Source organism: Tachypleus tridentatus, chromosome 13 (assembly GCF_004210375.1).
Source record: "Tachypleus tridentatus isolate NWPU-2018 chromosome 13, ASM421037v1, whole genome shotgun sequence".
In the NCBI taxonomy this organism is placed as follows: Eukaryota; Metazoa; Arthropoda; class Merostomata; order Xiphosura; family Limulidae; genus Tachypleus; species Tachypleus tridentatus.
Genome location: NC_134837.1, coordinates 98,792,818 through 98,818,779, shown reverse-complemented (window position 1 = coordinate 98,818,779; position 25,962 = coordinate 98,792,818). Strand labels below are relative to the sequence as shown.

General features: G+C 29.9%; 1 protein-coding gene across 1 annotated transcript in view; it reads right to left on the bottom strand.

Annotated features, from left to right (window-relative positions):
• Nucleotides 1-4,248: 4,248 nt before the first annotated feature.
• Sf3a1 (splicing factor 3a subunit 1) overlaps nt 4,249-25,962 on the bottom strand; it is a 44,063-nt gene continuing 22,349 nt past the window's right edge. Inside the window, exons 10-21 of the mRNA XM_076479924.1 lie at nt 22,893-22,966; nt 21,255-21,371; nt 18,951-19,116; nt 17,994-18,092; nt 17,417-17,497; nt 13,259-13,350; nt 10,805-10,947; nt 10,135-10,529; nt 9,177-9,382; nt 8,781-8,882; nt 7,804-7,875; nt 4,249-5,967 (exon numbers count right to left, since the gene is read on the bottom strand). Coding sequence (XP_076336039.1) covers nt 5,866-5,967; nt 7,804-7,875; nt 8,781-8,882; nt 9,177-9,382; nt 10,135-10,529; nt 10,805-10,947; nt 13,259-13,350; nt 17,417-17,497; nt 17,994-18,092; nt 18,951-19,116; nt 21,255-21,371; nt 22,893-22,966 — 1,649 coding nt within the window. The 3' untranslated portion in view covers nt 4,249-5,865. The remainder of the gene's footprint in view (nt 5,968-7,803; nt 7,876-8,780; nt 8,883-9,176; nt 9,383-10,134; nt 10,530-10,804; nt 10,948-13,258; nt 13,351-17,416; nt 17,498-17,993; nt 18,093-18,950; nt 19,117-21,254; nt 21,372-22,892; nt 22,967-25,962) is intronic.

Below are 25,962 nucleotides of genomic sequence, written 5' to 3'. Positions count from 1 at the left end.
GTTGCACCATTGCGTGATGGTAGTCTGCACACGATAAGCGGCTGTAGCCGGGTTAGTAGACGTACTCCAAACAGCTATGCCATCGGCGTATTGTGAGTAATGGCGAGGAAAGGAACGTCATTCACAAAGAGAATGTATAACAAAGAGCAGAGCACGGAGCCTTGGGGGACTTCCGCTAATAAGGGGAACGAGTGAGAGAGTTCATTGTTAACTTTAACTCTGAAGAAACGGTTATTTAAAAAGCTAGCTATCCAACGGATAAAGGTATACGGAATGTTCATGGAGAATAGCTTATAGAGGAGAGCGTTATGCCACACTGAATCAAAAGCTCGCCTGACATCAAGAAATACGCCCACGGTACCAGGTTCCGGTTAAAAGCTTGAAATAGAGATTCAATAAGTCTAAAGAGGTGGTCAGCAGTTTGACGTTTTCGCCGGGAGGCGTTCTGAATATTTTATAGGAGATTATTAGTCTCAGCGAAGAAAATAAGTGTATTAGTAACGATATTCTGTAGTAGTTTGCCTAGGGTGTTAATATGGCTAATAGGTCTGTAATAAGAAGTATCGGACAAGTTAGTTGAAGACTTGGGGATGACAGTTATAGTGGCTGTTTTCCACTAATTAGGATAGTAGCCATGTAAAAAGGAGTAATTGTAAATAGAAAGTAGATGAGTTAGAAAGTTTAAGGGTAGGTGTTTAATGGCGCGGATATTTATGCCATCTTCTCCAGGGGAGCTATTGTTTTTGAGTCATTTAAAAGAAATTTTGAGTTCGGCTAACATGAGCGGTTTGGTGAGTAATGGATGGGAAGGTGTAAACTAAAGTTGGGAATTAATAATTCGTGATGTTGGGATATTTATTTTAAGAAGGTGAGTACTATCAATAGTGTGAAGGTTAGGTGTAGTGAAGGATTTCTGGAGGACTTCAGCGAAAATGGTGCATTTATCTTTATCAGCAGAGGCCGTTTGGTTGTTATGTGTGTTTTTCTTATAGCAAAGCCACATCAGGCTATCTGCTGAGCCCACCGAGGGGAAGCGAACCCCTGATTTTAACGTTGTAAATCCGTAGACTTACCGCTGTACTAGCGGGGGCATTTGGTTATTATATACTAAATTATGAGAGTTAAGGTTTAGTGATGTTTTACAAACAAATTTAAATTTCTTCCAGAATTCTTCAGGGTGGTTGCGGAAATTGTCTGTTGAGGCGCAGAAGTTTTCCCACTTAATTATTTGTTGTTCTTTTATTAGTCGTTTAATGGTATTATTTGATTGATTGATTAATGTTTTAAGATGTTTGTTGCGTCTATCGGTAATGTGACTATGGATTTCAGGGGTTAAAGTCCAATGGTGTAATAGCGAAAAAGAAGAGAGGAGAACTATGTTTATATCTCATTACTGTTTGCTGGTTGGCCAGTAATAATGTCAGAAAACCTCTAACAATGATTGGTCAACTAAAAACGAAACGGGTTGAACCAATCATTACACATATCTTAGATTGTCTGAAATCCTAGGTACTCGATGGTACTCTTACCAATGTTAATTGATAAGCGTTTGCTTCATGGTTACATAACGTTCACCCAACGAGCGATAATTTGATACTTAAAAAGTTTGTTGTACTCCCAGCACAAGAAAGTAACGTAAAAATTACACCTACCATTTTTTTCTTCCAGAAAATATTGATTCATCTCTTAATCACTTGTAAACTGCTGGCCACCACTACATGGAAATGCATTTCATAAATTAATTACCTCGAACAAAGATAAAGCTGAAACCTTTACGGTCTTTTCCAAATATTTAACTCTTATATTCTCTCGTCGTAAAGACTCAACATAACGAAACAAGATATCTTTTAACTGTCGATCCATCAAATAATCTTATAAACTTCAATATGACCTCTTGCTACTCCTTTGTTCTCAAGAGAAAGTAAGTGATCTTAATCTTACCCATAAAATAATCATTTTGTCATGTGCATCATCTTGAATCTTTTCCAACAAGTGAATACTTTTTTCTTAGATAAGAACAAGCTGTACACGAAATTCCAAGTGAGGCCTCACTTCGTGATTTGTATAGAGATAATTCTCTTTTTAATTAGCAATCAATGTCTAGAAATAACTTTTAAAATTCTATTATCCTTATTCTTAGCCAAAAGCACTGACTCAGTAACTTGAGTGACTTTTCTACTACTATGTCAATGATTTTCTTCATTTACGTTGTTTAGTCGGTTCCCATCAGTATTGAATGTATAAAACAAATATCTTACTTTGCACTATAATTACAATTTATTTGGGAATTATTTTACGTCCAACATTCCAACTGATTCAAGACACTCTAAGTATCTCAACGTCCTCAATCCAGCTAAAGTAGGTTGAGTATATTTAATTTCTTTTTCAAGCCCCAGCTATCGTGATTTTTTGGCTAACATTTCGTGTGATACCTTAGCAAATGCTTTATGAAAATCTAATCGCTCCACAACAGATATCATCTTAAGAAAAACATTAATGGGTGTTTGATCTTTAAAGGCCCCAGAAAGCATTGTTTTGTTCCTGACAACTTATCTATTTTTAATCTCGCAATCTTTGAACACGACCCAATCTGAACATGTTAAATCACCTCAAATCTGAATTAGTATAATCCATTTATCGAGATGGTTACGCTTTTTAGGCTACTTCCCCTCTCAGTAAAATAATTATGTATTCAGGACCCTCCAGCTACAACTGTGATGGATGGGGAACTTTTCATTCAAAGTCACAATTCTTCACTGTATCTTCTACGTAGTAAGTTACTAAGTATAGTATGTTAATACTACAAACGTCATTCTTCCATACTACATATTACATACTTACAAATAATTTTAATTTCTCCAAGTTATAATCTGGAAGATCCTAAAACTGGTTAAAGTCAAGTGCTAAATTCAGTCTAAGGTGTTAATTTCTATAGTCAGTCTAATCAAGGAAGTTATATACTGTGCTATGGGAGAGATGCAATACATTCTACATCACTACCTTGCAACTGTTATATTATATAAGCATATCAGGTTTTTTGTTTTATTTTAGTTTCATATGTTAATATAGAAACATTTTTATGCAGTTTTGCATTACCATATTGGTCAAGAGGATTCACCCCAGTTATCTGCTGTTTCGTCACTAACCTAGAGTAGCAGTTTTTGTCTTCAACGAGAGAAACACTTAAGGGCCTTGTAGCATGTGAAATTAAAAACATTAAATTTGCTATTGGCAGATAGGTGGCCTCTGGCATTTCATTGGAAATGACCAGTCAAACAGGTGATCCTTGTCGCTCTTGCAGATGACACGACTTATTCAGTCTAGCATAGAACAACCCAATAAGCTTAAAAGAGCTCAAAAGAAGTGCAACCTCAGAATTCTCCATTACAGGCAACTGTCTATTGTAGCAAGTAGATATTTTCCTCACATTTGCTTTAGAGATTATTTTAACTGTATATTCGTTTAGTTCACATTTCTAGTAAACTCAGTCAGAAAATATAAATTATATCACAGTAGTTATCTTTATAAATATCCCCATTATTTAGAATACTTTTCACTTTTAGGAGAAATCAGTCTCACCTGAAAATACTACACTATTACGAGAATACTTATGATCCAGGTATTTGACTGGTCAGCAAAAAAAGTGTAATGTAAAGGTAGTTTAGAATTTTCAAATGAAATTCGTTTTGAACTTGAAAGCAATACTTGTCAAATAAATGTGACCAATGTTTCAGTACTTCCATACCTACTGACCATTTCATTTTAGATTTGTCTTCAGTTTATTTGTTAATATTTAATTGTCTTCAACATGGCATGATAATCTTCAGTGGCTATAAGAGACCTTCAATATCTTGTCTCCTGAAAACAGTCTCAATCTTATTTTGAGTTCAACACATCCTCTTAATATACTTGCAACAAATCACTACACCTATCCTTCAACATACTAGGATTTCAAATAACTATATACAAGGTTAAATCTTCAAATTACCAAATAAATATTAAGTAGGGTTATAAAAGCTGTAGTAGTTTTTAAATGTATGCTCAGCAATCTCAGTTAATAAAAAAACAGATTAACATATATATATCGTATAGATACATTTGTAGCAAATTCACTTGTACACCAAATCTCAAAAGCTTCAGTTAGTTCCAGAAGCTTATATAAAAAATGTTACATAATACTGTGTAGTCAAAACACCACTTCCATCATACAGGTAAAGAACTATGCCCACAAACAATAACAGAGAACTGTTTCAGAATATCATATTCTATTTTATTTTTTCAAATCACAATACAGAATTAATTTTCAAAAAAATCAATAACACACATAAGAAAAAAAAAGAAAAGAAAAAAAGAAAGAGACAGCTTATTATTTGTATGGTAACATTTCATCATTGCCAAGCTGGTAACTGTAAATACATACCACAACTTAACCTGTAAAGCTGTGTATTCCAAAACCTTGTGTAGAAACAGTAACTTAATACAATCTTAAAATTAACCATATATTCAATGTAATAACTATATTAACTTCTGAATAATAGTAATATATCATTCACATCATATATGCTATAATAATTACTAAGAAGGCCTTCTGTTTCATACCAGGGCTCTTCAAGACAGGTTGCTATATGGCCAAGATGCTATTTAGAAAATTTTTTGAAAGTAATTGTTTTATGACATGAACTGCATTAAGTAATGATTTTACAACACTATATTATTTATTTATTATAAAATTTACATGCAAATAAAAATGTGATAGTTACAGTCAAACTACACAGTATATTGGCCATTTTCAAGTACAGCATAAGCTGCAAGGAAATTCAGGATTTTAATACATTATGCAAATACAAGTAATTGTTCTAAATGTCATATACAAATATATTTTTGTTTCTAAATACTTTAAAACAGTACACTAAAGTTCAGGTAATTGGAATATGCTGAATTTTTGGTTCTAAGTACAGTATAATCTAATATACCTTAAAGTAAATTTGGGATTCCAGTTCTATTACAATGCAAAATGCATTTTGAAGAAAATTTAAACTAACAGTTTAATATGAACCAATTTTTAGTAGTAATGACTATAATTTAAAACACATGCTATCACTCATTCATACATCCAATTGATTTTAATAAAAGATAATTTCTCATACTTAATTTTCACCCTCAAAGTATTGATTACATACTCCAGTGGTTACCAGTTTATAATACATCAACAAAGGTAAAAGGCATAACATAATCTTTAAAAGGTAAGTATGGTAGAAAACAGAATATGTGATAAGGTCAGTGGATAAATAAATGTGGACTTTAGTAGGCTGGGATATAGCTAGTTAAATTTAAAAATCCTGATATGATAAACTGTTCTTCTCTCTCATCACATTATTTATTAACATCATAACCACTCTCAAACATGTTTTTTTTTTTTTGCCATTAAAGAAAAAATAACATACTTTATACCCAAAACGTTTTCCCAGTTTAACATATAAGAATAAGTATGTTTTTGCAACACTATTATAACCATATTAACACATACATAACTGGGATTCTTTAGTTCAACAAAGCAATTAGAGTATAATCCACATTACTCACTACCTTGCACAATAACTAACATAACATTTATAACAGTATTTTAATTCTAGTTACTTTAAAAAAGTAGCAAGACATTTCACATTTGGTGTATGTGTACTACAAAAAAAGAAAAATTCATACATTTTTAAAGACAAAACTTTTGTGGGGAAAAATGTGTTTAAAACTAGAGAAATGCTGCTTTGTAAAGCAACATCCACAGTAATTTGTTTTCAATCGGTAATTCATACTAATATTAGATTTTGAACATATAGAAGGTTCCAGCTGATTCTCCTTACTTCATGTTTACTTCTTCCTTCCACCTCTTTCCTTCACCTGCAGTAGAACAGTTCCTCCAGGTAACACATTATAATATGCCAAAGTATTGGAATCCTTGATGAACATGCCCTAAAGAAAAAATAATAATCAAATTTTTAAAACACCAACTTATAATTTTATTGCAGAAGCTTGAATAATTTAATTAAATTACATTACCTTAAACTGCCAAAATAAAGAATTATTCATGAACCAGACTCTTTTGTCCAAATAATATGATACCCAAAGTTGGAAATGTGGAGCATATTTAGTGGCATTGCAGCATGAACTCTGAATCTTTCAATTTCTAGCCCAATACATCAACCACTATACCATGCCCAGGAAAGTTATTAATACTTTTAATAATGCATGCTATTAAGGATTATTTGTTGTTTTTATTTGGAAGCTTAAAAAAAAAGACAAAAACATACACACACTTTAAACAAACTGACTGTCAGAAATTTTAAATATTTGGAAAGCTTACAGTTAGTTTATCATACACATGTCCACACTGTGTAACAAACAAACTGAATGTTAGGATTTTCACATCTGGGAAGCTGTTAGAAAATAATCTATACATAGCACTTACAATCACTATCATATATATTTTAACAAAATCACATAACCACTTACTAGTTATCTCTTTAAAAACCTAACCAATAACACAAGTCAAACTAGTATATGGATTGCACCATGTATTTTACAGGTGTCGTTCTTTATAATGTAGAACAATAAAACATTGTTCTTACCACTCACCAGGTATGTTTTTTGTCCAGTCTATACGACTGGTCTTATGTTACATATAATGTTTAAATAAGCAGTTACCAAGAACCTACAAAGTTTTTTTATTATGTTAAACTAATCAGGCTAAGCTGATACCCTAATGTTACATGTACATAAAAAATCATGAGAAGCGGCTCATCCCCAATCAGATGTCATAATTTATAACATGATATTTCTTTCAAAATGTAACAGAGTACGTATGCATTTCACTACATATACTGAGGTTAAGAACAGTTTTTGTCTTGAATGTTAGTAATAGTTTTCTACTGTTTATATACCACAGCAAGATAATAAATGAATGTATTGAGTTTCCTTCCATGTATATTTATAATTTATGGAAGTAATTGTCTTAGTAGTTAATGTTTTGTTAACAAGAACCCAAGGCAAGCATTGTCAATGAGTAAAGCTAAAGAAATGTAGTTTTTCAGCATACATACATGAAAAACTGCTAAATTTTATGTATTAAACAGTAAGGTAAAGGCTATCTAGTTCTTTCACAATTTTCTATTGCACACTGTTCCTGTTTCATATGTAGACAACAGTAAGCATAATGATGCTTACTATTGTCTACATATTAAAACTGGCTTTCAGGTTAGCAGTTATGTGAACCATGTGTAATAGCAGAGTATGTGATTTTGTTTTATTCTATTATAAATCAAACTTATGAAAAATTTATTTCCAAAAGGCTCTTTGTGTGTTGTGGGTTTGAAGAGTTTTTTTCATATATGGTGACTTTTATAAGTTATTAATTCACAGTCAGTTGTGGCAATATAACCACCTCCAGGCTCAAAATCATTAAAGTTGTATTCTTAAGTATTAAGAAATAACTTAAAATTAATTCAACATTTCTATAATTACTACAAATTTCTAACAATGTTTTACAATTTAATGATGCCTTAAAATATTTTCACTTCATATTTTTACCAGTGCATATATTACTGTATATATCAAACACGTGTATCAATAAACATCTTAAAAGATATTTTGAATAACACTGTTAATGTTTTCTGACATGTTTTAATGTCATTCCAAATACAATGTTTTACTGGATGTCTAAAAACATTCTTATAAAATTGTGGTTTTATGTGTATCCTTACTACTCTCTACAGGAAAAGTAAAAAAATATGTTCAACTTTTGTTACTTACATCATACTGAAGTTTTTGTTTTCCAGGTGGCATACCAGTTTCATCATGGATTTTAGCCTTAATAACAGAAACCTACACAAAAAGAAGAAATAAAAATATTTATCTTTTTAAAAACTTGTGCTTAAGGTATGGGATAAGGCAGGTTTTTCAAACAATTAAAAGAAAGTAGAAAATATATACACCTAGAAATCTTTAACGCTAGAACATTAATACACTACTAACAGTTTCAGTATACAAATAATATTTATTATATCTTCAATATAGAATCAGCTAAATCTGAGGAGTGTGTCTGAACTTTTCTTGATCCAGAAGTTTTATACAGAGGAAAATGTCACACTTATTAGCCCTATGTTTTCTGCAAAAGCAAAGTGTGCATGTCATGACATTTCATAAAGTTATATTCAAAATTTAAAAAACTTTATTATTAATGTACGTCAATAAGCTTAGCAACAAAATGTTGTTTATAATTCAAATTTACATATTATCTAAATTTTAATTTCTTAATTTCAAAATAAAATACTTAAATACTTTTAACCTTAATGTGTCTAGTGTGTCTGAATGATTGTCCTTGTGCTCAAATTTTAGATTTTCCTTCTAATCTTTTACGGGTTTTAATTTTTAATTAATTATATACTCATTGCTATAAATATTCTAAAACCAGATTACATATTTAGAACTTCCAATCTTCTTCCTTGACTGAAATATAAAATGTTAAACTTGCATGTAACCATTCTGTCACTCAAGAAATGTCAACAATGTAGTCTTAAAATTGCTTTAGATTTCACCTTGTAAAATATTATGCCTAATTTGTGCAGGAAAAAAGTATCCAATTATTATTTGGATTAAATAAGTTAGTACTCAAATGGCTAATAATTATAAATTCACTAGTAATTACATACTTTTTAAAATTGAAAACAAATGTTAATATTGTGTAAGTGTAGTTTCCACCACTCAAGTTAAGGACAAAATTAACTTACCATATCAGTTAAAGGCAATGTCAATGTCACAATCTGTCCATTCAACTTCCATTCTGCCTTGTCAGAAATGTTGGGAAGTTGAACTCTGAAAGAAACTGGACTCTGTGGGAAGAAAATTTCACATTAAACTTGTTTAACAAAAATTACTCTTGAGACAAAATAAGGTTACTATGATAAAATAAACAAGGCAGATTTACAATGTTATAAATTTATAATCTAAAAGAAATCAAACTGTAATTTTATCTTTAGTTTTAACCTAACAAGTATTTTTGAATAAAGTAATCGATTACACTTTCATGTTTATCCAAATATTCTTTTAAATGATACATAAGCCTAACTTACTGATAGCTTTAAATCTAAAATTCCATACTTCAGAAGTCTCTCTCACATACACACCTTATTTTTCTGAAGGAATTCTTCCTCTGGTATAAGTGATTCTTCTGTCTTTTGTTTCTTAGTAGGAGGTTCTTCATCTTCATTCATCTGTGAGGGGGGTTTCATAGTGGAGTTCTGCATAGACATATCTGGTGGTGGAGGTTGGGGCATTCCCACTGGAGGTCCAAAAGGCCCACCAGGACCAAGAGAATGCTGTTGATGTATAGCTAAAAGAGTAAAGCAATCCTGTTACCATTGTACAACTTACTTCCAAAGGAGATGGTGTAAAAACCAAGGTACTGACAATACATTTAAATTCAGGATAGTTCTGACTCAAAAAATATATATTTTTAATGAAGAAAAAAAAGAAAAAATATAACAAATTTGTAATTATTATTGAAACTAATGTCTTGAAGTATATACAAACCCTTATTATTAAAACAAATATGGATATTTTTCAACTTCTAAGTTAGTTTATACGAAGAATAAATTTACTTCAAAAAGTTACAGGGTAACAAACAGTATTTTTTCCAATATAGCCAAGGATATTACAAATATTCTCTTAATGTTTTTTATACCTAGTCACTTAATCAACACTTGTGTAAGCATAAAAAGAATATTGAAATAACGAATAACTATTAAATACTTTAACAGAACAAAATAATAATTTCAATGCCTTTTCATATTTCCTTATGTTTATCCACTTTAAAATAGTTTCTCTGTTCTATACCATGTTTAAGAACATGTTAATACTACATGTGCAAGTACATATATATCAGCTGCAAAGGAAAAAAATACAACTTAAATAAGTACATTAAACAATGATTTAAGGGTAATAAGGTGGATTAATAAAAACTAAGAAAGAATTAAAACACATACACATTTGTTTTTAAAGATTAAAATATGAAGAAAAACTAATTTTAGATTTGTAATACAAATAAAATATGAAACATCCTTTAAAACAATACATGAAATTTACCCATCATTGGTGGTGGACCCAAGTGATGTGGTGGGGGCCCTCCAATTGGAGTCATTAAGAGACCTTGAGGTGGTGGACCCATCATGGGCTGTGGAGGATGCATCATCATTGGTCCTCCAGGTTGAGGGGGTAGGGGCATGTGTGGCATGGGAGGTCTTGGAGTGTTCATAGTCATGGGAGGATTATCAGAGGATGTTGATGGGGGTTGGTTAACAGGAGCTACAGGTTTAGGTGCAGATGGAGAAACAGAAGTTGGAGGGGGAGGTGGTTTTATGGTTGAAGCTTGAGAAGATAAAGACACAGAGGAAACAGGGGGGTTTGGCGGAAGTGGAGGCAGAGGTGGTGCATTATCCTGAGGTTTAGATGGCCCAATTTTCTCTTTTTCTTCATCAGGTCTGTAAATAAGACAATAATATATCAGTCATTAACTAGTCTAATAGATCAAAATCTGCTTCAAAAAACAGAAGAGCTCTACAATTATTATTGTTTAAAGAGGCATAAACTGACATGTGCTGCTGTCTTTCTCATATTTTATTTAAAAATACCTAATAGTATTATTTTGTTTCTTCAATAAATATCCAACAATAAAACAATGGTTCAGCAGAAAAATTACAATTTTAAACTACAATATGCACAAAATGTAACAAAATTTATAAAAATGTTAACTTACAATAATCCTTTAATCTTATGAATTTGCTGAATTTGTTCCTCAATGGTGATGTTGGCTCGAGCAGCTCTAGTAGCAGCCTCCATACTAGCTGTGTGACCATCCCAAGTTACCTTCTCTGGTTTTTTCTGTTCTTCTTCACCAATCTAATGAAAATTGCTTATCATCATACTGTTACCACACTGTTAAGTATATCAATATTTTTTGGAATTTTTTCAAACAAAAAGGGTCTATTTACTATTAAACCAAAATGTCTCTCTACGACTATTTAAAAAAATCTACTCCTTAAGAGAGTGATATATTAAAGCAATGTTATTCACAATATAAACATACAGTAAAAATTACACTAAAGTTGGTGGTAAGTAATACAATTTAGTGAACTGATCTCAAACTTTTGTAATAATTTTATATCAAAAGCATACTCATATATAATTCTAATTAATTTACTAGGACTTTTAATTAAAAGTTCAAATTACATGATGTCTTTCACACCTCAGTAAACCCACATCATAAAAATAAATGTGGCAGTCACATCAGAAATGTGTGATGCTTTACAGAAGCATGTTTGGTGAAATTAATTCTGTTTAACAGCACTTTTTTGTATTACGTACACATATTTTAATCTGCAAGTTCCTAACTTTACACACAGTAATTTACTGTTTTCACAAATTATCTCAAGTTAAATAAGCTGATCACTGATTAAGGTGATTAATTATATATGCTGCAGTGCTCTTTCTTTTCTTTTTTCAGAGAATTAAAAACTTTGAAGTTCCTTACATGTTCTATAAATAGACATCATGTTATTATTACTAACTGATAATGAATGTAGCTAGTTAATAAGACTTACTATATTCTACTTGACAGTAATTTAAAAAAGTATGCTTTTTAATCATTAGTAGCATTTTGTTGTCAAATATGAAAAAACATGTTTAATTCATTATCTTTTGCATTTCATTAATTCTTTAATTTTTTGCCAAAGTAAATCAAGTTATAACTAAGTTTATTACATTTTAATTTTGTAAAACATTTTTATAAAGTATATTAGAATTTTGTAGTTTTAATACAACAACTTTTGGATATTAATTAAAAAGTAAATATAGATTATCTCAATACAGTAATAAATAAATGTTAATAATAAACAACTTGATCTTTTGACAGCTTATTATTACATCAAGGAATAGCTCTGTAAGAAATAAGTGTTCGTATCAATTATTTAGGAAGTTAATATTTTAGATATTAACATTATATAATAAATCATTATACTTTTGTTTATATATGTATTTTGTTTAGGAACATTCAGGCATAGTAAAAGCTTAAAGGCCATAATGATGTCTTCTCAACTATCAAAGAACATACATTTTGTACAACTGTGAAACAATTTCAAAGTAATGAATGCATAGAAATTTAAAATGAAACTGGAAGTTGCCAGTAAATTATTAACTTGCACTAGAATAAGGCCTAGAATTCTTGAAAATTCAAATATCAAAATATTACACTTCAGTTTTTAACTGCTATACATTTCACCAATAAGTTGACATAAAAAATATTTCTAAATATTCTTAAACTTTAATTATGCTACAGTAAAATTTGGAAAGGGGGTACACATATAATACCTTATGAAAACTACCATAAACTACAACATATGCGATTTTTTTTAATGAGTAAAAAACGAAATTTCAGAAACAGAAATCAGCATCCACATTTTCTTATTGCAAAACAAAAAACAACCATTATACTTGAATTTAAATTTATTTTCTTACAGAATGGATTTATATTTCTGGCAAGAACTGATGAACTAAATGTAAATATTACGTTTAGCTTTTTTGTTTTGTTTTTAAGAGATCAAATCTTTATGTGAACTGAGAATAAAAATGTAAATGAATATTAAAGATGGAAAGTTAAGAAAATTACAATGAAGGGTAATTTAAAAATAACAAAAAAAGAGTAAACTAAACAGTCTCAGTTAAGTATATATAACAATCGAAATGTACCTAAAGTATTATAACTTCTGAAAATATACAGACGTGATTTAAACTACTAAAACAGGAAGAAAAAAATCAGTTTTCACAAAATTAAACAGAAGTTAGTGATGAGTGTTTAGGCCAAATGAATTTCTATTCTGAAGCAAATTTCTTCTTAAAATGAAAAAATATAGGAAATGCTAAATACCCTTCAATCTTACTGCTTAAAAGCAATATCATGCTGTTGCAAATGTTCTTTTAAAGTGTTAGAAGTAACCACAACTGATGAAACTGACCCAATTATTCAGAACCTAACATGACAGAAAAATACTGGGTCTGACAGCCATAATAAGCAACTCAAGAACGTCAATCATTTCTCCTGAAATTCTTGATTTTCAATGAAGATTCCTCTCTCAAATCAATGGTAAAAAAAACAAAAATTTTGTGCTATTAACAAATACAAATCAGCATATCAAGAAAATACCCAAATCTTTACCTTTTTACCAATAGCAGTTTCCTCAACTCCAACACCAAAGATATCTGTTCGTCTCTCAGCAAACTGTTTCAAACTGCTTTCAATGGCTGAACCTAAATTTTACAGAAAAATAAAGATCTCAAAAAATAATGTATTAATTTTATCTTCCAATAGATACATGAAAAAATATACACAGATTCTGTAGTTAGTTACTAACTGTTCAAAACACTCCTGCTAAAACTAGTTTTTAAAAAAATAACTTGGTGGTTAAAGATGGCCAATGGCTGATCTCTTTTTCATTTTAATCTTGAAGTGCTCTATATATCATTTAGGCTATCTGAGCATTACTGATATTGAAATAGTACTGTTGTAAAGAAGTATATGAACTTGAAATTTCAGCATTGCTACAGCAAAAGTGATTATCAAGTTTTTGGCTAGAATCTGTTGTTCCACTTTCCAATAGTCATGTAAAAAAGTAAATAATTAATAGAAATTCTGCTATGCTTATTTTCAAAGATTCATCATCCTACCATATACAATTTTAGCCCTTTTGCAACATGTTATTGTGTTTGTTGACTTGCATTTTATTGAACTACTATTTTATGAATTTCTGTCAATAAGTTTGCAATCAAATTGTAGATTTTAATTCAAACTTCAATATTACATGCAAGTTAATTTCTTAACATAAAAGTAAATATTAAAAGAACCCAAATAAATAAAGATTTTAGTGAGTCATGTGGTATGTTGAATGCAACACTGTTTATAATTAGATGTTTGTGATGTCCAAATACTAAGCCTATAAGTTCTGTACAAATTAGGAACTCAAATTACTAATATTAACAATCTATAATATAAAACAAGAACCTCATATATTTATTTTCCTGAGATTTGGCGTATGTACTGAATCAAACACAGAGGGCCATTCACCTCATTCCATTTTTGAAAACTGTCCCTTATACAAACTTACTTCAAAACATGACACGTGAATAACCAAACAGCTCAGAACATCCTCCAAGGGGTTTTGTACATTTTATACTAAAAAAAAGCTACCCTGTTCTTTTAAACCAAGATTTCAAGAAGGTAGGTTGTGTCTAAAGTTTGCTTGAAGTTTCATATATTTTAAAACCTAAATGCATCTTAGTTACTAAGCTTAATAAATTATAATGGAATTCTTTGGTTTCAGTATAGTTATTTATGATTTTTTGGTAATTCAATTGTAAATATAAAACTTAAAAAACTTTTGTTTGATACTCCTTATGTGCAAAATTTTAGCAAGCTATGTCCAAGCAAGACATGGAAGACTAAAGGTCAGTTATTATATTACTGCATACATAACAAGAGTGCACATGCACCACATCAAAGCAAGTTATGTAATATTAGCTAGCATGGCTGGAAGGTCTAAACAATAAAAAATAATAAATATATCATATTATGAAACTTAAGCTACTTAGACTAAACATGTATTTTCATGTTATAATATGTCGTCATTTTAGCACGAAAAAAGCATAATTTATGTATTTATAATGGTCATAAGGTTAGTCAATTGACAGACCTCAAATAATAATGGTATAGAAAATAAAGTATAAAGTATTATGGGAAAAACAAAACATTTGAAATGTATTTAGGAGGTTTTAGAGACTACGCAAATAATATTCAAGATTTTTGTGACAAAGAATAGTTTTTTAATCATAACATGAAATCACTTTGCACTCAGACTAGTAATGAAATAGCCAATATTTCACAAACAAATGTTTAGTAAAAATATTTCATTAAAAAATCAGATATTCTCTGTACAAAAAAAATTTATTCTTTACTAAAAGTCTACCAAATTTTGTGAAGATACACGTTGCCTATCAAAATTTATAGTGCAAATACTTAATGTGTGCAAATGTGTAAACAAACTCGTGAATATGATACCAAGCACATTACAAAAAGGTGAATCTAAGAAAACTAAATACCACCATATCTTATCATCATCAAGTAATACATTTGTATATTAACTCTGTTACTACAAGTCTGGTTGATTAAACCTAAAAACAGACCCCAAATTAACCATTAGTTTCCAATATTATAACTAATATGTTTACTGTATTTATACAATTTTGCAAGCCTTCAGTAAGCAATAAGTAACTTGTTGGCAAATAAATCAGAATTTTTAATGGAGTATTTCACTTAAACAGTAAAGCAATATTATATCTGTTATCTTCTATACCTTAACACAATATAACGTTAATTTATGTAAATTACTTTTTCTTTCTAAAATGACTTCAAATTATAACGTGAAACTGTCTTTGTTTATCCTACATAGCTTTAAACATTAAACAGCATACATATATTTATATTTGAATTTTATTGGTTTATTGCTATTTGCTGAAACATGTCTGACTTGTATTCCTTTGTAAATCACTTGGGAAATGTGCAGCTCACACTACCCTACTAAATTACATAATGCAGGGGTTCTTGAGAGAATATTTTGTACAAAATATTATTTACTTTACCTAATTGAACCTAAAAAAATTCTAACTTTTAATTTTAGTTACTTTCATAACTATAAATAAATAAACATATGAAAAACAAGAAATATAGTACTTATCTAGGTCCTTCTTTTTTATGTTGACCACTGTCGATGAAATTTAACTTTTTTTTTTACACTAATGGTAATACTGCACTAAATTTATTTACTTACTTAAATAATGCACCAAACAACACAGAATAACAATATGCAAAAAGCAAACAATGCCTTACAATTACCACAATTCTGTCTTTACAATTATGTGAAAAGAGCCATTAAACATTTAACTATGCTTGGTGATGTGTTTCCTGTAGGAATAAAATTTGAACTGGAAGAAAAATAGATAATTCTCTGTACAGTGAACAATGTAATACATCATTTGATAGATTAATTCTTTAGCTTTTTATAGGTTATAAATAATGTAGTATTAAATAACAGAGAACTATTGGCATCTCTGAAAGAGAGGATGTGAAAGACAGGTATGGCAGAGCAGGGTCCGATTTTCTTATGACTGTTAACCAAATAAGATTGAAGGCGATAAAAACTGTGCTTTGCCTGATTAATATTCTGATAAGCAACCTACATTAACTTTTATATTTTTTGAAGGGGTGGTAAATAAATTAAAGAGGGAATACCTACAGAGCAAATGTAACAATTTTCATACAACAGGAATTTCAGGATTTTTTAAAATATTGCCTTATAAAATTAGGGACTTAAAATTTTTGTATTAAAACTTGGGTTACTGGCTATGTTTCTGTGCCAAGTTTATTCATATATCACAATAAGAAAGTAGTTTATTTAATTATGAATGTATCTAACTAAACAATTGTGACATGCACAGAAAATGTCTGTAGCAAGAAGGTTAAAAAAAAGTATAATTTTAGATTAGATAGCTTTAAGTAGTTACTTTTATATTACAACTTTAAAACATCAATCACAATAGTGAAAATAATTTTTAAGCTGTGTGGAGATGATAAACTTAAAAAAATTCTAAAAAAACACCTAAATAACAGGAAAAAATTGGACAAGGGTAAGTTATTTGCATAAATTTATAACATATTTAAGTTTTAAAAGTGTTATCAAACAATTAAAAAAGCTATGATTTATCATACTTGCACATAAATTAAGTTTCATATTTTGACATTAATAACTTGTAGTTTTTCTTATGCCAAGAAAAGAGGAAATGTAAACAAGACACACTATCTTGCTATTTATCAATTTTAGTGTAATACTGAACTATTAATGTTCATATAAACATCATAACCATTAAATAAAAATTACAAGTCTTACCAAGGAAACCAAAGATATGATTAAGTAGTATAAACTACTAAAATTTGAAAGCATGAACATTATAAATTTCATTTAAAACTACCAAGGATAGTTTCTAGTTTTAAATCTCCTTGACCATTATATTATTGCACTCAACATTTTAAACTGTTAAAGGTAATATAATCAAAACAATTTCATATATCATGAACATCAACAGAGACGGTGGTGAAAGGACAAAATCATATAACAGATTTTCATTTGGATTAATATTTCACCTATTACTTCATCTTAATAAATACAATTTTATTAAATGTTCTTTTGATAAGTCATACATAAGGAAACTTAATTCTACCAAATTTGGAGTAGTATTACTATAAATAACAAGTGTTAAGTTTTACCTGCTGCATACACTTCTTCCTGTTGCAACTTTTCTTGCACAGAGCGATCTCGTTGTTCCACCCAACGTGGATCCAACAAACCTAGCCAAAATTATACATGCAAGCATGAGAACATCTTCACAATCAAAGCAACAGTATAAAGTTACCATAATATCCCAGTTATCTAACACTACTTCTGGATATGAATATTAAACAATATATACTATAAAAAAAAGTCAGATGTATGACTGCAAAATAAAACAAAGTTCAACACAAGTTTTCAGTTGTCTAAATAACACCCCACTTAATAAACTATGACAGATATTTTATTATAATTATTATTTGTACTTTGTTTTACGCTTTTATGTTAGTTCATTTTTCCCTTAAGTATTTTCTATTTATGAAAGTATGCTGTTTATATTTACTTCAAACATGTGATTATTAATCTTAATGTTAACACACTTATTTTAGATACACATTGAATTATAACAGATTGTTGGAATTGAAGATTCTAACCTACCAAATTAAATAGTAGTTACAATATTTAAATCAGTGAATTTTTCTTTAAATTTTTAGCGATTAGAAACAAATCACTTACCGATTCTTACATGATCCTGCAGTTTATCAGCAGGAATTTTTTCACCAGTGATGGGAGAAATAAGATACTGATCACTTGCTGCCTTTTGGGCTTTTGCACCTATGTTAAGAGAAATTTCAAACTTATTAGGTCTATAATATTACGAAATCACATCACTTACATTTTATTATTTCATCTGTCTTGGAGGACTTGAAGACATGATAACACAGGTAACAAGAAAATAGAAATATGTAAATAAAGTACACATACATGTCTAGGTTTTCAAATTAAATAGGTCCAAATTATCTCTTTCCCAATACACTGTCAAACTAACCAAACTGTGCACGTAACCATAGTTCATTAAAACAACTCATAACACTTAATATTAATATTTCAAAGTAAACTTGATTTCAGAAATTAGTTTAGGCAAGATTTATTTATTAGTAAAACACAAACGTAGAAATGCAACCCTACATATATGAATGCTGTACCTATTTCAAAGTAGCATTTGTTTACAAAGCCTAGTTATACTCTTCCCGTTGGGTTTTATTTAGATAAAATGAACACAAAGAGTTCATAATGTTGTATTCCTGTTTGAATGTATTATCTAGTACACACTATTTTCTTGGCAATGAAAGACAGAAATTATCTTAAATATATGCAAATAAAAAAAGTGTGCAGAAACACTAGACTAAACCTCTTCATTAAAAGCATAATCTTTTATATAGATAGCATTTACAAAAAGTTTATTTTACATGTAATAGTAATATTTTATATGTCAACTACCAGCAGTTTAAAACCTAGCTTGCTAATTCACACATCAGCAGTCACAAATCAAAAATTTCTACAACTATTCCATACTAACAGTAACACTACCATGTATTTAAAAGAAAGAATGAATGGACAAATTGCTCAACAGACAGCATTAAAATATACTAAAAAAACTGTGTGTTACCACATTAACATTTCAAATCTTACTTTTTGGGTCATAATCTTTTCTAACCACCACATGTCCAGGTTGAGGAGGAAGAGGAGGGGGAAGAGGTGGTGCTTCTTTTGGGGGTTGAGGAGGAGGGCTCGGAGGTTTTTGGGGACGGTCTTCAGATTCATCTTCTGATGATGACTCTTCTTCCATATCTTGAACCTATATATCAAGAGAAATTAAATACTATACAGAAAAGTGAACTGTAAATATGTATGTAAGAGTAATCAAGAATGAAAAAGTTAAACAGAACCAATGCACTGAAACACTTGGTTTCTTGCTTTATTTACACTGTTAATTTTTAGTGGATTACTCACAGTCTGGGTGATTTTTCATGTAGACAAACCTTAACACTAGGAAATTTAATCTACAAACTGTATATTTGTATTCTGAATCTGAAAAGCTATTTATTATAAACAATAAATATTTTCAAAGAAGCATAATTCAGAAATCCATATGACTCCACAAGAATCAGGAAGAGGTTGATCACAACAGGAAACAAGGAAATGACTACTGAACACAAAACACATACAATAACAGTGGATAACAGTTCAGAGCAGTTTTCCTGAGAGCAAACTTCACAACAGGTATGTATATATAAATTATAACAGATATTCAGAGGTTATCAGAGTGACTTCTGTTGAACCATTTTGCTGCAAAACAAAGATGCACAGAAATATCATTGTTGTTAAAACATGATGTCTGTTCACAAAGCAAACAAAATTCAACTAGGCATTTCACTATGGAAACAAATGTTTTCATGGGCAATTCAACCACAGCCAATATTCTTTGCAGCAAAAAATAAAAACGTAGATAAATATTCCACATGAACCAGGTCAACAAACAAGATGTTCAAAGCATGCAAACAGAGATTAAGCTCTCCATCTATGGATGTGTAATATTACATCACGAAATACTTACTGAAAAAGATGATCAACCAGGATAAAAGTTGACACATCAGTACCTTGTTTCAAACTCTCACCCAAAATAAAGCTTAAGTAGCAAGTCACCTATAACTTTTGAAACTAATGCTGAAATATTCATTCAGCAACTTCTGATAAACAATAAACTTTATTCCTAGCCAGACTAGGATATGATACAAACATAAAATTCAAGATTCTCACACACATATCCATTATTTTAATGAGCACAATCAAATACCCAAACTCAAAATAAGTAGTGTGTCAAAATTGAAATATAAATGTGTGTGTGTGTGTGTGTGTGTGTGTGCACATATGCTTTCAAAAACAGTTTCAACTGAATATTAAACCACATTATTTTGTACTCAAACATTTCTAAAGAATTGTATTGGAATGCTTTTTATTATTATTATGCACTTGAAGTAAAGAATTTTGAAAATATTCTGTACAAGGAGTTTAATATCTCAGTAAAAAGAATATTCTTGATACAAATCATGACTGAATTTATGATCATTTTCAGTTTTCTCATATGATATTAAATAATTCTAACAAAGTATTTTAACTGGTAAAGTTCCTAACCTTATGAAACAATTTATTACCAAAAATAAGAAATTCTAAATTTAGATAATTTCAGTCAATAAAACAAAGATTGTTGATCAGAACAGTTAATTGCCACTTATCTTAATACTACTGCTTGTTATTATTATTATTATTATTTGCTAGCCACAATATCTAAAAATGAAATGAATATTTAAAGAAACAATGAAACTATGTATTTTGTGCCTGAACCCCAAATTTCCAAGTTTAAATAAACTTAATATTATCTTATTCACCTGTTTACTTGCTATTCAACAATCTATTTTCTGTATGTATATGTCAGTCTTTTTTACTAAAATCACTGTCAATAGGATCTTATCATATCTCAATGAAATCAACAATATAATATTTCTTCCTCTCTAGCTGATATTGTTTGAATACTTTCTCTTCAGTCTAGTAGGATATAAGGACTCCAATTTATTACTCTTACAGCAAACTGAATTTAAATTTTGGTTTCCGATACAAGAACACTTTTCCTCAGCATCACAAGCTCTCAGCTGTAAGCATCCACCATGATGGTTGACTACAGTCAGAGAGTGTAGCCACATAACAATATGAATCTACTCATACCATTAATGCACACATCTTTAAATATATATATAAAAGAACATGATACAGGTTCACTGATTATCATAATGTATCACAAAAGTTACTGCACATCAATCACAAACAAATGTACAATATTTCAGTTTAATAATAAGCACATAGCTAGCAATCACTTCTGTGCTTCTGGTCTGAAAGTGATTAAGTATTAGCCTTGAAATACTATCACTAAAATCTTGCCTGAGTGTTATCAATCCCAGGCTTGGATGTAACAGTTGGAGTTTCTTTTTCTCTTTCACTTTTCTTTTCTCCACCTTCATCTTCATCTTCTGACTCAACTTCCATTTCTACTTCTTCCTAAAATAAGTAACACAGTTTTTAGAAGCCAAACATAACTTGATGTACAGATAAACTATTTACTAAGAACCTACACTTCAATTTTTGCTCTGAATAGTTTCAAACTAGTAACATAACTGAAAATACTTTTAATGAAGGTATTATTTACACAACTCCACAAGAGAGAGAGCTAAATCTGACAATTACAGACTGAAACTGACTAAATTACAGCTACTTTTAGTGAAATCTTATTGCCATGGTGCTACATTATATTTGGCTAAGTCCTATAGAATCAAATACAGACATACATCCCATAGTTTCTTCCCACATTTTACCTAAAAACCGATTTTTTTACCTTGTAACTCAGAATATTCATTTGTCACTGGTCACAGTAAGTTAGCTTCAGGACACCTCTATAACAGCTTGTATTTAAATGGAAAATACTGGCTTTAATATGCAGTAATTCTTAAAGCTGACATATACATATACTTCCAATCATTTTTAAGAACCCAAGAATAAAAGCAAAGTAGAATGTTTTATATGACAGCCACAATACATTTGCTACATCCAGTGTTGACAATACTAGGGCTCTTCAGAATATTTACAATATAACAAATGTAGCAGTACTCTAGGCAATATATATATAAGATCATTTGTCATGAACAGCAATTATGGTGTAAACATTGTTAAAATACAAATGGAATTGCTTATTAGTATAAAATACGTTTTGAAACTTAAAACACTATATATATATATATATATATGCTCAATATTTATGTACAAAAACCATTCTTGTACATTTTGTAACCTTTACTAAATAAATACTTAAACACCTGTCCCTGTGGATGAATACTCTTTCCATAAACATGGAAATCAATTCCCTAGTGATAACATATACATGCCTGTGATCAGCATCCCATGTACTATACTTGCTTTTATTTCCAAAAATATTCTAAAGGAAGTTTATAATGATGTTTATGAATACTAAAACATTAATTTGTTATGAATGCAACATTCAAAAGTAACAGATACAATCTAGTTTTAAATGATTTTAACAGTTTACTCTAAGTCTTACACAATTTGTATTGTGTCTAAAACTGTTTGGAATGTCCTTTATACCTATCACAAAATCTAGAATGCATCGTCTTCACAAAAATGACAATTGTGAAATTAAGTAGCAACATAGGTCAATTTAGGGTCAGTGATTATATCCATGTTGCAAGGAGTTCTTTTTTAATGGTATTAATATTTTTTAATTAAAATTCAAAGGGTTATTACCTAAAGAAAATTTAACACTGAAACATAGTTAGGTTATGCTATTTTTATTCTATATTACTAACTACAGTTAAGAGTTTTATTTTGATCTTAAGAGCGTTATCACCATAAAATTTCTTTTCAAGAAACATTGAATTACATTACTTCAACTTAGGTGCCATCAAAATGATATCCAGATAGCTGCAAAATAAGTTAAAAATCATATTTATAATACACATTTCACCAATTTCATTTTATATTTACAGCCAAAAGGGAAACAAAAATTACCCCTTCTTCCCCTCGTTCTTGAGCCAGCACTCGTTTACCAACTTCATCAGGAGTGGTAGGTGGTGGAAAAAGACCTAATGTTAAAACACTAAATATATAATTTCCCAACAATTACTAACTCGCACTATAAGTTACAATAAAATTCCTACATCCTAATCATTATTTTTATCATAATATCCTCTCATAAAATTTACAGTTATTAGTACATTATTTATTATTCAGGCTTTTCACACATTGTCACCATCATCTTTACCAACTAAATGTTTTCCACTACTAATTGAAAAAAATCTTAAAAGCTGCAATGACTAAACAAGTTAGTTTCAAGTTCCACATTTTACTTTAACCAGACCAGGTGCACCTACATATCAAATTTCATGAAAATAATAAAAAATCTGTTTTCACATCAATAAGTCGGTACACAACAATTTATAAGCATAAGGAATTTTTATTTTTAATTCATGGTAAAACATACTCCATGCTTTGAAAGAAAATTGATCTGTCTTTTTCAGGAATGACCAATACTAAGCTATGCACAGTTTATATAATATTATGAAGACAAAAGGATTAAGTAATATGTAAATAATATCAGCAAATGACTGGATATAGTTAAAGGTCAAGTCTGGTCAACTGTGTGGGCAGTGAATAGAGCTTGCCAAGTACAGTTTATGTTCCGTGGTCCACTATCATGGTTTAATGAGAAATCATTAGCTTTGACAATTTTTATGGTTTCTAAATATCCTCTTTTCTTTTTTTTAATTTGGGTTGGTGAATTTCATTCCATAGTATTTTGTGACCTGTTTTATACTGATATGTTAGGCCAGATGTCTGAAATTCACCTCTATGCATAAGACCTTGGTATTCTTAAAGTCTTATTTCTAAAAAGCATTATGTCTGTTTTATGTATTTCTTGCCAAATCTGCAAAAGATACTACAGACACCATGTTTTTGTTCTTTTGGTAAAGATTCTTTTGCATTAGGTAGCAAGGTATTCATGTTATGTGAAGGTCTGTACCTAGTTTTTACATTAATGCTCAAATTATTAAAAATCAAGCAATTTCATTTGCAATTTCTGTCATAAAAGGTAATTAAACAAAGTTAATGCATTTTTTGTCACAGATAGGTGAAAAGTTGGAATTAATGTGATATTTTTTTGTGTTTTTAAGTTTAATGAATGCCCTGTCTATAATGTTGTTGTTAAAACTTCTAAGATAGTACATTTTTTCATGTAGTTCAATCCCTTTAGCAGGTCTTCTTTGTGTGTATTTAGTTCTTTGGCATGACTGATAGTGTAGTATGAGGATATTTTTCGTCAAAGGTGGTGATTAGATCTTGTGTGGTGGAAGGTTGATGAAATGAGGTTTCCAGTATACACTAGTAATCACTTGTTTGTCGTCTTATATTAACATCCAAAAATGTGTGCCAGCTGTTGGATTCTATTTCATGTGTGAAAGTTATGATATTGGGTGTGAATGTGTTAAGGAATTTGAGGAAAGTAAGTTGTGTATCTTTTCCATATCACCACATACTGAATATACTGTTTACATCTTAGCCAGATTTCTTGTTTCTATATGTGAATTTGTTTCCAAACAGTTCTTCTAACTTGTGCATTTAGAGGCCACAACATAATGGAGAAGGGTGGGGATCCAATTCCTAGTCCACTGTTTTGTTTGTAGAGATGGTAAAATAGGTATTGTTTAAACAGCATTTTGTAAGGATGATTAGATGTTTTGTTTGTAGAGATGGTATGTAAAATAGGTGTTGTTTAAACAGCATTCTGTAAGGATGATTAGATGTTTTGTTTCAGGCAGTGTAAAGCTTGTTCTGCAAATATGGAAGTAGAAATTTTACACTGAAAGATTCTAAGGTATCTTCTTAGTTAAGTTTGAAGTTTGACTCTATTGACATAGTCTACAAAGTTATTGAGAAAATGTTGGTTGGTTTCAAGAAGACAGTTTAATTTTTTAACTAAGTATTCAGTGATGTTTTCTAGTGATAAGCCTATGCTTGATACTATAGGTCTGTGGGGAATGTTTCTGTGAATTTTTGAAAGGGTATAACAACAGGGAATATAATAATGTATGAAGATAAGAAAATATTTTTTTCTTATCAACAAGGACATGGCATCTTCTAACTAGTTTTTTTTTTATGTTTGCTCATCTTTTTATGAGACAAACTAACAAGTCTTCACACAGAAAGGAAGTGGTTCCTTATATAACAATTTCTAATATACAGAAAAGCCAATGTGTTTTAGTAACAATGTATTCCAGTAATAGCTTTTATGTCATGTTGCCTAGTAACAAAAGTGTGTAGCTATACTTTTACACTAAAATGGTTTCAGAATGAACACACTAATAACATGATAAAGTACAGCTTTGAAACCAGCTAAAAAGGAGGTTTAAATATGACTGGATAGAGGAACAATTAGACTTTTACATCATAATACATAAAGATGTTTGAGCATTAACTACCAGTTTTGTGAGAAAGGTGTTAGCATTCATGAAATACATTCAATGCAAAACCAGTTAGAAATTTTTTCAGTTCATTTACATTATTTTTTACCACAAAATACTTTGCATTTTAAAATATATCTGTTTGAAAGCTACAGAAATGTTATTGAATAAGAAGACATCATATAAGCTTATATTTAGCAAGTATATTGGGCAATGACAAAATATTCTGAAGACTCAAACCTTTACTCATGCATGTAAACAGGGGTGGTGGCAGTGGGTCAGCAGATCCCCTATTTTTGTGAGGTAAAACAATTATGCTTCTATGGTTGTAGAGCAGCTGTTTATGGTATTTAAGATTTCCTACATAGTCTATATTCTTTTGATGGTGCATCATCATATTTTTTTGGTTTCAAAAAGTAGCATGCAATTGATTCTGTTGATACTTTGTAATTACTGCTGTCAGGTTTTGTAAGACAAATTCTTTACATTAGGTGCCTCTGACTTGGTGGCAGTAAATTTCAATAAACAACAAACAGCAACACCGTCCACGTATTTAAACAACTCAAATGTACATGCAAATGTTCCTTACACTGTTGATTATCACAGTTAAATCCACAACT